At 53.9% G+C, this 15,612-nt stretch overlaps 1 protein-coding gene across 2 annotated transcripts in view; it reads right to left on the bottom strand.

Moving 5' to 3' along the window:
- Arhgef10l (Rho guanine nucleotide exchange factor 10 like) overlaps positions 1 to 15,612 on the bottom strand; it is a 101,291-nt gene that overhangs the window by 19,898 nt on the left and 65,781 nt on the right. For both annotated transcript variants that reach the window (XM_051172099.1, XM_051172101.1), the window contains 4 exons: positions 12,439 to 12,525; positions 9,793 to 10,016; positions 8,382 to 8,536; positions 2,528 to 2,676 (listed from right to left, as the gene is read on the bottom strand). In XM_051172099.1, the coding sequence (XP_051028056.1) occupies positions 2,528 to 2,676; positions 8,382 to 8,536; positions 9,793 to 10,016; positions 12,439 to 12,525 (615 nt within the window). The remainder of the gene's footprint in view (positions 1 to 2,527; positions 2,677 to 8,381; positions 8,537 to 9,792; positions 10,017 to 12,438; positions 12,526 to 15,612) is intronic.

Below are 15,612 nucleotides of genomic sequence, written 5' to 3' on the forward strand. Positions count from 1 at the left end.
GGGAATGGAGTCTCTTCCCATGTAGTGAGAGGGGCCATCAGGCCTGCACTGCCAGCGGAGGCTGACAAGGCCCATACCACTGACATCTGCATCTCTGCAAGCAGTTTGACCCCCTATGCTTCATACAGCCAAAATCTCAGCTCTACTCACCCTCCATGGGTGCAGGGTGCCCTCCCAACAGTGGCTGGGACAGAGGAGGGGCTACATGCATTTGACAATCCTGCCAACTCTTCCTTCTAAGAATCCTCCACTGCTCAAGGTTACAAGACAGCTAGAAAGTCTATAGGAGACACCCTAACTTCCCCAGCTATAAGCCTGACCCTCAGTTCCCCTGCAGTTACCATCCTTGGCATCCCAGAGTCCCCCCACCAAACTAAAAACAAAAACAAAAACAACAACAACAAAACCCAGCCTTCTTCAGGAACAGCTCTTGGACCCTGGCATGCCAGCTGACCTCACCCACTTTCCTTTCACAAGATAGAAGAGGTGACAGGACCTTGAAGGGAAGTGACTGGGGGTCCTATCAAGGTACAATGGGCGGGGGGGGGGGGACGTCGTCAGGAAGAGGGTCTGTGCTCACAGCCACCGGGTCCTCTCCCCCGCTCTACTCCTCAGGAGAACAAAAGCCAATACATCAGGAAAATGGAGCGATGGTCTCACTGGTCATACCACCCTGGCCTCTGGTCTGGCCCAACAGCACTACGGAGGTCACAGGTCCTCAGTGCCATGCTCCATTAGCTCCTGGATGGGATAGATCAAGCGAAGGAACCTCCAGCAGCCCCATCTCTCCCTCTCTCTCCCCCCCCCCAAAAGGACAGCCTGGGCTTGGGAAATGGCATGGCACATAGACACAAATTCAACCCCCATAAACCACACTTTAAAAATAAATAAGTAAACAGGCCCTGGTGGCACATGCTTGTATCCCAGCACTGGGGATGGAAGTCAGATCTCTGAGGAAGCCAGTCCAGGGTCAGAGAGACGCTGTCTTGAAAATAAAAATAAAGGTGGACAGTACCTGAGGAATGACACCCAAGATGGCACACACACAGAAAGGGACACACAGACAACATATACACACACACACACACACACACACATGAACACAGACAGGCACACACAAGCACACATACACACACGGGCACATGGACATACACACCCACACAGACACATACATGGACACGCATACGGAGATATACACACATACAGATGTCTCACAACTGGCCATGTAACTCACAACTCACAGCCTCTTCTGCTAAGGAGCTGACATATGGCTAGTCATCCACTTCCTTCCATGCCCACCACAGCCCCCCTACCAGTATGGGCCAGCACTGCGGCTCCCTCAACATGGCCCACTCAGTGTTACTTTGGGCAACACTTGACTGAGCCATCCAGTGCCCAAGTATTTGGTCAAACATGACTCTGGCTGTGCCTGTGAGGGTGTTTGGGTGTGAGGGGATGATCTGACCTGTAGGCAGAGTGACACGGATGGCCTCCCCAGGTGTGTGGGTCTTGTCTGGCCCAGTGACCAACCACAGCACACGAAGCTGAGGCAGGAGAATTGCTCTCTGCCTCTGTAACGAAGATGGAAAATCTTCCTACCTTCAGGACCAGGCGGAAACCTCAGTGCTCTGGGACACTGGGACTGTCAGCTTCAAGCTGCCATTTGCTCTAGGAACTCCCTGGTTCTCAGGCCTTTGTGTCAGACTAAAGCATACACTGGCTCTCCATGGTCTCCGGCTCCTGAGGCTGCCTCAGCCTCCACCCCTACATGAGCTTCCTCACTAGGTCACCCACAGACCTCTTGGTTCTGTCTCCTGCAGGGAAGCCACAGGACCTAGGGAAGAGATATGTAGGCTTCCTTCACAGACCAGAAGCCAGAGTTCCCATGGGGCCTGCGACTCATGTGTACGGGCCAGACACTCACTCACCTCTAGCCTTCAGCAAAAGTAGGGACATAGGACTTCACATACACACACACACACCTAAAGATCACCCACAGCACCCCACACTTCAATGTCTCTACACAGTGAGAACTGAGTCTTCCCAGACCCAGCCCTGGCCACCTACAAGCTAACAGCACCAAGTTTTGCCTAGTGTCTGAGCTATCAAGTGTCAAACTAGAGGTGTCGAAGGCAGAGAGACCCCAATGGAGACAAGAAAACAGCCCCACATGCAGATGCATGCCTGAGGAGCCTGCCTGTCTGGGGACCTTTGCCAGGCTCCCCTCTGGGTCTGGCGCCATATCTGATAAATCAATAGTTCAAACAAATCAACAATGGCAAATGTCACCAAAATACCATTTGGGAAGCCACCCCGAAGCTCATACCAGCCACTAAGGATGGAACACGGGATATGGCAAGCCTGGAACAGCCTGTAAGGCCAGGCTCTCATCCCAGCAGAGACACGCAGCTCTGTCTACAGCTGGGCATGACAGGACCCAGGTGGCCTCGATCTATACCCCTGCTTAAAGAGCACAGGCCACAAGATGTGTCTCTGCCCAGCAGAGACAAGTCCTGGGTATTGGTACCTGAGTCTGCAGAGTTGTAGCATCCAGGACAGTAACCTGAGGCCCACAGCTGGCCCACACAGCATCCTCAAGGCTCAACAGTGTACGGATGGGCCCTGGGCCTACAGTCAGGCACATGGGAGGGCTCTCCAGGTCCCAGGGAATTCCACCTATGAGAGAGAAGAGCGCAGATCAGTGGCTGGCTCAATACACCCTCTCTTACCATACTCCATTGGCCCGGGGACCACTCTGGATTCCTCCCCGACCCCCTTTCATTCATTACAGACACACGCTCAGAAAACACCTACTACCAGCTGGGCCATGAGGGAGGGTACTGTGAACAATCGGGGGTAGGCGTAGGTCCTGCCTTCTGAGAAACCAGTCTGTGTGGAGACTGCAACCTGTCTCCGATTACGAGCCAATCCAGTTGCGAGCTGAAGTGGCAAGCACCAAGGAACAGATAACTCACAGAGGACAGATACACAAGGGCTTCTGGGAGAGGCAACCTCCACACTAGTACCTGCCAGGAGGTAGCAGAATCTCAGAGTCCAGGGACTTGTGACCAGCATGGCCCTGACACTGCTAAGGGCCTTGGCCACACCCCTCTCGGCTTCTCAGAGTCTCAGTTCCCCCATCTGGATGGGGAAGGGACGTTGCTGAGACCACAGCTCATCTGAACAACTTGAGGACCTCCCTTGGGCTCTGTCACCTGATGATGCTTCTGTCACTTTACTGAGACCTCTTTTCCTTCAGAGATGCTACCAGGTGTGGGCAGGAAGAGGCTCAGATGGGAGACAGCCCCCACTGCTGTCCCTAAAGACCAATCGCATCAGACTGGCCTAAGCGGAGCCTCTTCCCCGCCCCACCCCCAACCATGTCCAGCTCACTGAGAACTCCTCCCTGGCATCCAAGCACAGTTGCTGGAGATGGCCTTCTCTGAAGTCACATCTCAAGCCCCGGTGGCTGCTCTAGGCTGTCAGGATGCCAGGCAGGAAGGAGGTTTGAGGGAAACTGAGGCCTGTCAGGGGTAGCACACCCTAGAACTCAACCTTCCTAATGCTGCGACCCTTTGATACAGTTTGACCCCCAGCCATAAAATTGCTTCTGCTGTTACTTCATTACTGGAGTTCTGTTACAATTATGAAATGTAAATATTTGATACACAGACTATCTGATATGTGACCCCTGTAAAAGAGTCATTTAATTCTCCCAAGGGGTCGTGACCCACAGGTTGAAAACCACTGCCCTAGAGCAGTAGACACAGTGACTGGGGCGAGGGAAGGAGGATAGAGTCAGCTGCTGGGTATCCCACCCCCCACCCCCATCTGTCCTCTAGGTCCCTAGAAGGAACACAAAGCCACTCACTGCAGATTTACCCTCTTCTGAGCCAGCTGCTGTGTGGCAAAACTGAGCACAACTGTCCTCAGAGACAGATGACCCCAAGTTACATGGGGAGCCCCCAAACTCCTCATCTTGTCTCCTGGCCACGTATTAGCATGTCACACACACACACCCCACCAGCTTTAGGTACCCCCTGAACTTTGCTTCATACTCCCAGCCTAGCTAATAAATTAAGAACTGGGGAACCCCCTTCCATACACACTACCAATCTTTCCAGCTCAGAGCATGACCGCATACATAGCAAGCTAGCCAGGCCAGAGCAGTCTGTGGCTCCAAATGGACGCGGACTCCACCTCTTTGAGGCTCTGTTTCCTCCTCTCTAAAATGGCTGTGAAGACCACACGCCACCATCCCTCAGAACGCTGCAAGGAGTCAAGGAACTGTGTATGCTGACCCAATCCAGCATAGGGCACCAGCAAGAAGTGCCCACAGCTGACAGCGAGGCCCCTCCGAGTCTTGCGCTGGTCAATTCTGTTCATGAATGGACTATTTAACTCCCACAAGCCTGCGCGGCAGATACTGTTATTGGCCCTGACTTATAACTAACATATTGCAAGTTCAATTACCCAAGTCATCCAGCTGCACAGTTGTCCCTGCTCACTGGCTCCCAATAGTCTACCGCTGCTGGTGCCATTTAATTAAAGGTGACAACAGAGGCCCAGAGTAGAGAACCTGAGCGAGTCCCTCAAGAGGCGTGGAGACAAACAGCATTTAAACCCAGAGCTGGATCTGACCTGGCTGCCACCAAGCCCTACTATCAATTCTGCACCGGGACTGGTGTCTGGGAGGTGTAGGTGATCAGCAGCAGGTGGCCAGGCCTCCTCAGATATGGAGATCCTGGACTAGTGAGCCAGATTCAGGGAAATATAAGGCTTTTGAGCACCCCCTAGTGGCCAGAGGTGAGCAACGTCTCTGGTCAAATGCCGGAGCTTCTGCCAGTGTGGCTAAGTGGGGGTGGGAAAGATGCTGAGGTCGCATCTCAAAGCCTGAGAATCATAGTTCACCTGAGGGCACAGCAGTATTGGCTGAGAAACTCTTGCACCTGCCACCCAAGAACAGTGCATCACAGGGTCATACGTACACTGATAATCTGTCCTTTGTGGCCTGGTGTCCCCTGAGCCCTCCAAAGCAGGGAACTGTGATAAAATTTAATATAAATTTATATCAGAGTGGACAGGGACCCCCACCAGAGCCCATAGGGGCTCCCTGAACTTGCTGACCTTGTTAGCACTTGATTTTCTTGATAGACTTTGTCCTCTAAGGTCCTTCCGGCCCCCTGGTTACCAGCTTCACAGACTATAAAGGTAATCACTGAGCCTAGGCAGGGTCCGACGGGCTGTCCCCTCCACTCACCCTCCCTTCCCAACCCTTGAGTGACTGTAAGTAAGCACACACGGTCCAGAGCCTGTGCTCGCAGGCCCACGCCCGCCCCTGTGTGACAGCCCATTCATCTCGGCTGGCATCGACTGCACAGCCGGTCAGCAGAGACGAAGGCCTGTCTCAGCAAAGGCACCTTCAGGGTGCCAGCATCCCTCCTCCCCCAGCCTCAGGGGACACAGCCTAGTGGTCTCTCACAGGGGGTCCAGGTCTGGTCCCAATCTGGCTAGTGGCGAGAGGCAGAGGGTGGGAGGGTAGGGGGTTTCCATCATAGGCACCTGGGGAAACTTTCGTGTGTAACCTTCACAAGAAGCGCCTGAGGAGGGGCTGCCTGCACCCCCATTTCACAGGTAAGGAGATTGTTGCTTCAGTATAGACATCTCATCCAACAGCAGGTCCGGGATAAAGCTCTGCAGCCTAGACAGTTGTCATCGCAGACACTCCTGGCCACCAGGGGCACCCCAGAGTACCTTGAGGCTGGCCCAGGGCAGCACAGAGAAAGACCTCTGCCCCTGAGCTAAGTGGACTCTGAGACCTATGTTAAATCACATGATGCTGCGAGTCACCTCTCTGGGGATACCACAGGGTGGCTGGGGGCCCCCAGGGAATGAAAGACCTCTCAGAGGCCTGACAGCCAAACCAGACCCCAGGAGATCGGGAACCTAGACAGGGTGCGATACCAGGCGCATCTGCCCTCCTGTCAAAGGGGCCAGTGCCTGTGGGCTGAGACAAACTCAAGGTCATGAGCAACTGCCCGTCCCCAGACCACGCCTAGTACCACTTACATGTGGCTCTTATCGGCTCTGCAGCCTTCTCTTGGGGGTCACTATGATGCCAGCCATGCTCCTGCCTCTGGCCCTCACACATACTGGCCCTTCTGCTCCAAACACTGTTCCTTCAACTCACCATTTGCTTGGCCCCTCTCTCAGTTCTCAACTTCGGGGCCCACCTCTTTGGATGGGCACCCACTAGGTAGTCAGGCTCTAACAGGGACCCCAGTCTTACCTCAGGAACCCTTAGTTCTCTGCTTTTTGGCATGGCCACTCTGAGCTCCCTCTTGTAGACTTTAAAGTTCACAAGAGCAGGAGGTACATCTGTTTTGTTGGCCAGTGTATCCATGGCACACAGTAGGCGTTCATACATACGGGGGAACAAATGTTAGCAGGAGCAGACTCCCCAGAAATGAGGGGATGAGGTGGAATACCCCCTCCCCCGTAGGGCTTTCCGTTCTGACAAAGTAGCAGGTTCCGTCCTCAGGACAATGGCTAAAGCTGAAACTTCACCAGGGACTGAACTGTGTCTCCCCAAAACCCACTCAGCTGAAGCCCTGACCCTGCACCAAAGTCTCAGAATGAAGTTTTCCTTGGAGAGAGCATTCCTACAGATGTAAGCAGTGGACCTGGGTTGGTGGGGACCTAACCCAGAGTGACAGGTGTCCTTATAAAACGGGGGACGGAGACACGAGGGGACATAAACAGGGGAAACGTCTCATGAGGACCCGAGCAATGCTCCTACAAGTCGAGATGCCTCTGGGAGCTGGAGAAGCCGGGGATGGGTCCTTCTCAAGCGTCTTGATCCTGAACTTCTGTTCTTTGAGCCACTGCTGTGGTACTTAGCTACAACATCCCAACCCCCACCCCGACTCCCACCCCACCCACCCCCAAACACCCATAGGAGTAGCCAGGGCTGGATGAAGCCGGAGTCGTGGTGTCTAGGGCACACAGGAGGGTGGGGGGCCTCTTCAGATGTTTTTGTCTAAACCTTAGCACATGTGAGCCGGATTTACATTCACACACATGCTCTGCTCCGTCTGATGGTAAGAGGGATTTTTTTCCCTTCTTCCCCCTTTAATTAAAAACTATAAATGCCTTATCAAAAGCTAATTAAAAATACCAACATAGTGCCAAGTAGGGAGAGAGAGAAAAAAAAACCCTCATTGCAAATATCCGTTTATAGCCCTGCAACAGGCTGCAAGAATGACGCAGCCATCAGATCAGAGCTGAGCTGGGGGAGAGGGAGGGAGGTGCTGCTGTGGAGTCTTGGGACCGCCACACTTGCCACTGGGTCCTCACTATCAAAGTGGGGGCTGAGCAAGCCTTGGGGCTCAGGGGCCACTGGGTCTTCATTATCAAATGGGCGGGGGGGGGGGAGGGAAGGCCTGAGCAAGCCTTGGGGCTCAGGGACCTGGCACTGCACTCACATGTCTGCGAACAAGCTGTGTTCCTCCCGCCCCTAGGCTCAGAGCACCAGCACCTGCCTGGAATAGAGGTGACTCTCCAGGGTGGTAGCCATGGTGTAGGGAGGAAATATCACACGTACTGTTCCTGGAGTGCTGGAGTGCGATGCGTACCGCTGCCGTATGTCGCAGCTGGCCTCCTACTTCAGGCTTGGTGACTTGGCCAGCGACCACTCTGACAGTAGCAGCCCAAAGGCGGCTCCCCTTCTCAGCACCCATCCTGGTCTGTGCTTGGCCTGGCCTACACTGAGTTGTCTTAATTCACCAGAATCAAGAGGTGATTCTCTTTATAAAAGATGAGTCCACGGCACAAAGAAGGGGCCACTCACTGGGGACACAGCTGTGACAAGAAGGAGCCTCAGCAAAAGCCTGGACTTCCCAGGAGCATCCCCAGTCTCTCAGCCCATGGAGCACTGTCACCCGGAGTTTGTTTACAGGCAGAAAAGAAGGCACTCTTTTCTCCCCCCCCCCCCCCCCCCCCCCCGTGTCTTTGGGTTTTTTGAGACAGGGTTTCTCTAAGTAGCCTTGGTTGTCCTGTACTTGCTGTGTAGACCAGGCTGACCTCGAACTCACAAAGATCTGCCTGCCTCTGCCTCTGCCTCTGCCTCTGCCTCTGCCGGGATTAAAGGCGTGCGCCACCACACTCGGTGCACTCTACTCTCTTAATTCTACAGGGATTCCCATGTGGGAACCAGGCACTAGCCTCCAGTAAAGGTCAGGTCTCAGTCACCCCTCTACTCTGAGGCTGGCCTGTCCCAGTACTTCCTCCTTGGCCTGCCTCATTCAACCTCTCAGCAGAGGACCCAGGCCCAACCTGGTGTCCAAATGCCACCCCAAACCCACCCACCCACCAGGACTCACAACTGATCCGAGGATAGGCAGCGAGGGTCCCGTCCTGCAGGCCGGCAAGCAGGTAGAAGGGGCTGTGACGCAGGCAGAGCACGGGCTGCGGGCCTGGGCTTTTGCAGGCGGCCAGGCACTGGGTACCAGTGTCCACACTGCCATACAGTAGGATGCTGAAGGGAGACAGGATGTTGCTGTGACTCATGGCTACCTACCTGCATGGGGCCTCACTTGCCCATCCTTGTAACTCCTACAGAACCCTGACTTCTGTCACAGGACAAGTCAGGGCTCTGGCTCCAGAACACAATGAGAAAGGTGCTGGGTTCCAATGACACTTGGACCTGAGTTCAAATGCAACCACGATTCCCACCGGGAACAAAGTAGGACAACACACCTGGGCCTGCCTTGCAAGCATGCACGGTGTAACAAGAAGCCAGAAACAGAGGCCATGAGGCATTGGATGTCATTTATAGGGTACTCCTGAGGAGAAACCCTCAGAGGCCAAGGCTGAGCAGCAGTTTCCAAGGAAAGGATGAGATGGATGTATGCTTCTTTGGGGAGTAATGAGAATGTTCTAGAGTGAGGTCGTAATTGCCAGAAACCACCAAGTTGTGTACCTTCAAATGGCTAAAATGGTGATTTGTCTCATTCTGGGTTTGTTTGGGGTTTTGTTTTGTTTTGTTTTGTTTTTTGATTTGGGTGGGGTCTCAGTGTGATCCAGACTGGCCTCAAAATTGCCACATAACCAAAGATGACCTGAAACTCCTGACCCTCTCAACTGCTGGGGTCACAGACAGAAATCACCATGTCCAGTTTGAGGGTCCAGGTATGGAACCCAGACTTTGTGCGGGCTATGCACGTGTCCTACCCACTGACACACACTTCCAGCCCCCAAAAATAGAAACGGGGATAGCCCCCAGGCCGTGAGGTCACGATGAGAGATCCCAGTCAGCACGCCTGAGGCACACAGTAGGTACTCAGGAAACACACAAATTCCTTCTACAGGATATGCTGGGGAGCAGAGATGGGGGAGAGATTCTTCTTTGGACAGATTTCTCCCAGTTAGATGGGATCAGCCCTCCTGTACTCACACAGCCCTGCATGGGGGGTGGGGTGGGGGTGGGGCGTGAAACCGAGCTTCATTGGCCACAGGAGACTCAACAACCGACACGGCGAGACTGCTGGGATCCTGAGCTTCACCCCAGATGAGAACTTGACTCAGTCTATGTCTAAGGATGCTAGAGGTTTGGGGGGACATAAGCTGCTCCTGACACTTAGACTCCCACATTAGCTGTCTCCAGCCCCCATCTCCCTGGTGACACCATCTGGGGAAGAGTGCTTTGGTTAGTGACCCAGAGAGAAAGAGAAACTACCTGCAGCCACCGGCCTGGCAGCACAAGCCATCCCTGCCCATCCTCCTGCCTCTCACCTGCCATCCTGTAGTCCGAGGCAGACGGTGGGGTGCACTGTGGCTGAGGGGTCGGCAGCCGCTTGGCTTTCCCCTGCCCCCTCAGCCTCCTCCTCTGGATCTGGAATGTACTCTATGCAGAGCACAGGGGCCGCCAGTGGGAAGGACTTGACGGTGCGTGGCGAAGGCCGGTTCAGGGAGAAGATCTCCACCTGGCCACCAGCACCCTCCTGCCCACCACCAACCTAGAAGCAGAAGTCCAGAGAGGCTATGAGGCTGGCAAACAGAGCATTCCTTCCCAGGGACCACACCCTGACACAGATACATAGATAGACACAGATAGACACACACAGACACAGATAACACAACATACACAGATACCTACACAGAGAGATAAAAACAGACATATATAGATACACACATAAATAGAGACAGAGATAAAAATAGAAACACACACACACACAGAAAAACACACAGATAAAATACACAGAGACACACACACAGAATCACAGAGAGATACACATACACACAGATACACCTACACAAATAAAAACAGATACACACATACATAGAAAGAGAGACACACACAGACATGCACATATACACACAGAGATACACACACATCCACACACAGATACACACATGTACACAGCTACATGCAGAGACACACAGAGATACACCTACACAAAGAAAAACAAACACACACATACACAGAGAAGCACACATAGACACACACATATACACACACAGAGGCACACACAGATACACACATGGGCACACATAGAGAAACACACATATATACACAGAGAGACACACAGATACACACACACAGAGAAACACATACACAGATTAAAAACAGACACACACATACACAGAGAGACACATACAGATACACATGTGTACACACAGAGAAACACACACGTGTGCACAGATACAGACAAATACACACACACACACACACACACACAGCTATCAGGCACAAGCTATCTTTCCTGCCCACACACCCCTGCACTCACAAAAGTCACTTTCACCAGCCACAAGGAAACAAATTAGTTTCAGGGTCCAAAGGAAACCAAGCAGCAGGTACTATTGCTGAAGTAGCCGCAATACTCAGCCAGCTTTCCAGTTTTCCCATGGCAGAGACCTCCCAAGCAACATCCCATGAGCCCCCGCTGCCTCTTTGAAGTGAGCCTCTGTCTTGTTCACTGTTTTACTGTTGTGTCTAGCTCATGGTATGCACCCAATGTATACCTGTCAAGTGAATGGATAGGCTCATGCACGCATGCATTAGTGGGTAAGTGGTGGTTGGGTCAGTGGGTGTGTGGAAGCGTGGATGGATGGATGGATGGATGGATGGATGGATGGATGGATAGATGGATGGACAGGCAGATGAATGCATAGGTGGACAGATGAATGAACAGATGAAGGATGGACAGGGTGAGTGGATGCACGCATGCGTAGATGAATAGACACACCAGGTGCTAAACAGTGAGGGGGGGGATCAACATTGGTACTGCAGTCTGAAGGGTAAGGTAAAGTTATGCTGCACAAACGCCCAGAGCCAGAAAGGAGCATGAGGTAGAGGATGACCAGGGACTGTGAAGCCAAAACCCTGGACAGGAAGACACACACACACACACATAGCAACCCAAGGGGCACGGGGCCAAATGGCACAGCTTTGCCGAGAACCTCAGAAGAAGAGAAAGTGGATGGAAGCCGCCTGTGAAATGACTAATAGTCAGTTTTGATATCTGAGCCCTAGGTGAGGCCAGAGAACCAGGCATCCTGTGACTGGGGTCTCCTGTGACTGGGGCCTCCTGTGACTGGGGCCTCCTGTGACCGGGGCCTCCTGTGACTGGGGCCTCCTGTGACCGGGGCCTCCTGTGACCGGGGCCTCCTGTGACTGGGGCCTCCTGTGACTGGGGCCTCCTGTGACTGGGGCCTCCTGTGACTGGGGCCTCCTGTGACTGGGGCCTCCTGTGACCCGGGCCTCCTGTGACCGGGGCCTCCTGTGACCGGGGCCTCCTGTGACCGGGGCCTCCTGTGACCGGGGCCTCCTGTGACCGGGGCCTCCTGTGACCGGGGCCTCCTGTGACCGGGGCCTCCTGTGACCGGGGCCTCCTGTGACCCGGGCCTCCTGTGACCCGGGCCTCCTGTGACCCGGGCCTCCTGTGACTGGGGCCTCCTGTGACTGGGGCCTCCTGTGACCGGGCCTCCTGTGACCGGGGCCTCCTGTGACCCGGGCCTCCTGTGACCGGGGCCTCCTGTGACCGGGGCCTCCTGTGACCGGGGCCTCCTGTGACTGGGGCCTCCTGTGACTGGGGCCTCCTGTGACCCGGGCCTCCTGTGACCTGAGCTTTCTGCAAGCCAGGCCTCTGCAACTCAAGCCTCTTGCACAACTTCCACTCATCTTTTCCCTCAAGGTCTGGTCGCTTTAAAAAAGCCTTACTCTACCTGGGTTCGATTACGCTGGAAGAGGCTCTACCTGCCACCTCCAAGCTCCAAGGTTCCGAGGATGCCCTTGATAGATAGGGCTGCTAGCCAAACAGAAGACTTTCTCAGAACCCTTCCTAGGTGTCTGTCACCCTCTCTGTCCCAGTCCTGAGGAAAGACCCCACCACCACCACCACCACCACCACCCCAGGCTGGGCAAAGGGGACTGCTTACCCAGAGGTAGCCCTGTGGAAGGGAAGTACTGACAGCCGAGAAGCCCAGCAGAGGACAGTTGACAGGACTGTGGACGAGACCCCCAAGCTGTAGAGACAGAGACAGTACAGGTGGGTTAATCGGTGACGTGGCAAAAAATGCTAACATTTGACAGGATCCTGAGCCCATCGCACTCCCCCCGCAGATGAGAAACCCTGAGGATGGGGGCAAAGAAGAGACACATGCCACATAGTTCCCTAGCTTCGTATTGAATCATCACTGTTCTAGAACGTTCTGCCAGAAAGGGCCTGACTGACGATGCTGTGGATCCGCCCATAGTCTCTGGAAGCAGGAAGCTTCTAAATAAGGCTTGATGATGACCACTAAGTGCCCCCCTCCCTACTCCACCCTCAGCCATGCCCTTTACTTTGTCAGTAGAGAAGACAAAGTCCGCAGGGGGCTAGGGACAGCACTAGGTCACACGGGAGGTGACAGCTCCTTCCCTACTTGCTCCTGCACCCCCAGGGGCCTCCCACATGCCTCCAGAGAGTTTTTGGGAGCTGAAAAGTGAGATAAGGGGGGCTCTGCATCAGTACCTGGCTACAGAAGGACTCACTGAGGCGGAACTGGGTGGAAACATGGAGACTGGAACTTGGTTAGCAGCCAGCTGTCACTGAGAGCTACCCGTTGCTTCTACTCCCCACCTGCCCCTGGCTGGGTGACCTCTCAGGGCCTTGTTTCCTGTGTTGACTCGGACAGCCCATCTCTCTGGACAGTACAGTACTGTGAGAACAGTGAAGGCATCTAGAAAGTGCTGTGTCTAGGGACACAGAGACAGACACTGGGCCTTTTCCCAGGCAAGTGCTGCCCCCTGCTGGTGAAAAGTCTGCTGTCTGGCTCAGTTGGAACATCCTACCAAAATTCCTAATGGTTATGGGTAAGAGGGTCAGAAGTCAGCCTCCTTGTGAGGTATCTAGGCAGGTTAAAGCTCACAGGCATGGCATGGCTTGGCTTGAGGTCAGACAGCACATTAGGGGCAGAGGCAGGGCTAGAACCCAGACTTTCCATTCCTGGCTAGTGTTCTCTCCACCTGAAGCACCAGGCCAGAGACCTCAGCGCTACGGGGTCCCACTTTTTCCCCGTTGGGGAGCCAGGGCCCACACACTGAGTGAGAAGCCTCCAGAACCTCTGCCTTCACAGCCATGCTGGCTGAAGGTGCCCAGCCTTTTCACCAGGCCACCATTCCTGTCCTCCCAGAGGAGGAAGGTGGCATCACAGCCCAGACCCAGGCATCTCTATGGCAATCCCCACGGGCCCTAGATGCCAGCTAATTGGCAGAAATGGGTCTGAGACGGTGATGACAACCACATACTTCCCTGAAGGACAAGTGTCTGGACCTCAGTCTTGCTGGTGACTTCTGGAAAGCCAGGTGCACAAGATAGGCAGGGTACTAGCTGGTGAAAGGATTCGGGCTTTGCATGCAGCTAGCCTGAACTCCAACACTACTTAGACGATCAGCTCCCACACATAAGTGGGGACCTGACATCTATCTACTGGGAAGGTCTTAGGGCCTGAAGAGGACAGCTAAACAGCCCTGAGGCTCTCAAGGCCAGTGTAGAATTCTCCAGCACTTTGCATGGTCCACAGCCGAGCAACTATACAGGCAGCAAGGCAGCAGATACCCACCGCCCCCCCCCCAGGGTGACAGTGTAAAGGGGGACGAGACCTCTAAGAGGTGGGGTATAGAGGAAGGCAATTAGGTTAAGTATACATCATCCTAGGAAGAGATTAATGTGGTTCTCATGGGATCCCAGGTAATTCCCTTGAGAGTGTGGGCTGTTAGCAAATGAACCAGCCTGGCCTTGAACATCCCAGGCTTCCAGTCTCCACAAAATGGTGCTCTCCACATGTGATCACCCCCATCCTAATGCCGTTGCCCTGACACCTTACCAGTGAACAGATTGGGGCTGTCCGAACTTCAGACATGCAGCTTCCAAAACCGTGAGTCAGATAACCCTCTTTCCTTCTCACAGTACCCAACCTCAAGTATTTTGTTATAGCCATAGAAAGCAGACTCTTAGCAGTTCTGGTTAATGGAGGCTGGTGGCCATTAGAACAGAGGCTGCCAGGCTGGGAAGCTGAGGGCTAAGTTGTCTGGCTATAAACCCCCTTGTGGGACCAGGCTACAACCCCAGGTGCCACAAGGCATTCAAGTCTCAAGCATCTCAGAGAGCGCGGGCGATGACTCCACAGGTGAAGGGGCTTGCCACCAAGCCCAACAACCCGAGTTCAATGCCCAATGTTGGAAAGCTAAAACCGATGCCTACAAGCTGTCCTCTGACCTCCACATGTGCACCATGTTCCACAAATAACTAACAAATACACAAACACATGTAATCGTTCAAAAACCAAAGCACCTTAAAAACGACACACTCCACCCTGGTGAGCCCGGTGCCGAGGCAGGTCTTGAGCCCAACCTGGTGTGTGGCATGACCTCCCCTGACCTCCTGCTGCCCCTCCGGGGACAGGCTCCCTACTTTGGAATGGAGCCAAGAGCCCAAGAAGAATCCTCAGAATTCCCAGTGGTGAAGCCTTGGGGAACTCCCAGGAAACTCAGATGGTCACTTCTGTTCCTTGAACCCTGAGTGCATCAGGCACAACTGCGGCATGTGTGTGCCCATAGACGTACGTACCTGCAGCCCCATCTGTCTTTACCTCCCACACTGAGATTAGTACAAGCCCACACTACACACTTGTCTTTTCTTTCTTTCTTCCTTTCTTTCTTTTTTTTTAAATGCAGGAACTAAATTCTCGTTTGTGAGTTGGCATCTACCACTAGACCGTCTCTCCAGACCCTTAACCACATCATTTAATCCTCACTGTGACCCAGTCAGGGGGCTCAATGGTCTCCCCAGCGATGCTAAAGACGGGACTTTACATTATTAGCTGAGCTACAACAGCTTTCTGGTGTCGCAGGACTGGGGCAATCCAGGCTAGAGAGCGACTAGGACAGGGAGGCTCCATTCAGTGGCCTTTCGCACTCCCCAGCGGCCAGTGCCCTGAGAGGCAGAGGTCTGGCATGGCCAGCATGGGCTCAGTTGTCAGTTGCAACAAGAGCATTGCTTTGCAACCCCCAGCAAGGAAAATCCAACACACGCTTCCCCTAGCAGCTAACAAGTCAGGGTCTTGTCTGCC

This window comes from Acomys russatus, chromosome 29 (genome assembly GCF_903995435.1).
Source record: "Acomys russatus chromosome 29, mAcoRus1.1, whole genome shotgun sequence".
Classification (NCBI taxonomy): Eukaryota; Metazoa; Chordata; class Mammalia; order Rodentia; family Muridae; genus Acomys; species Acomys russatus.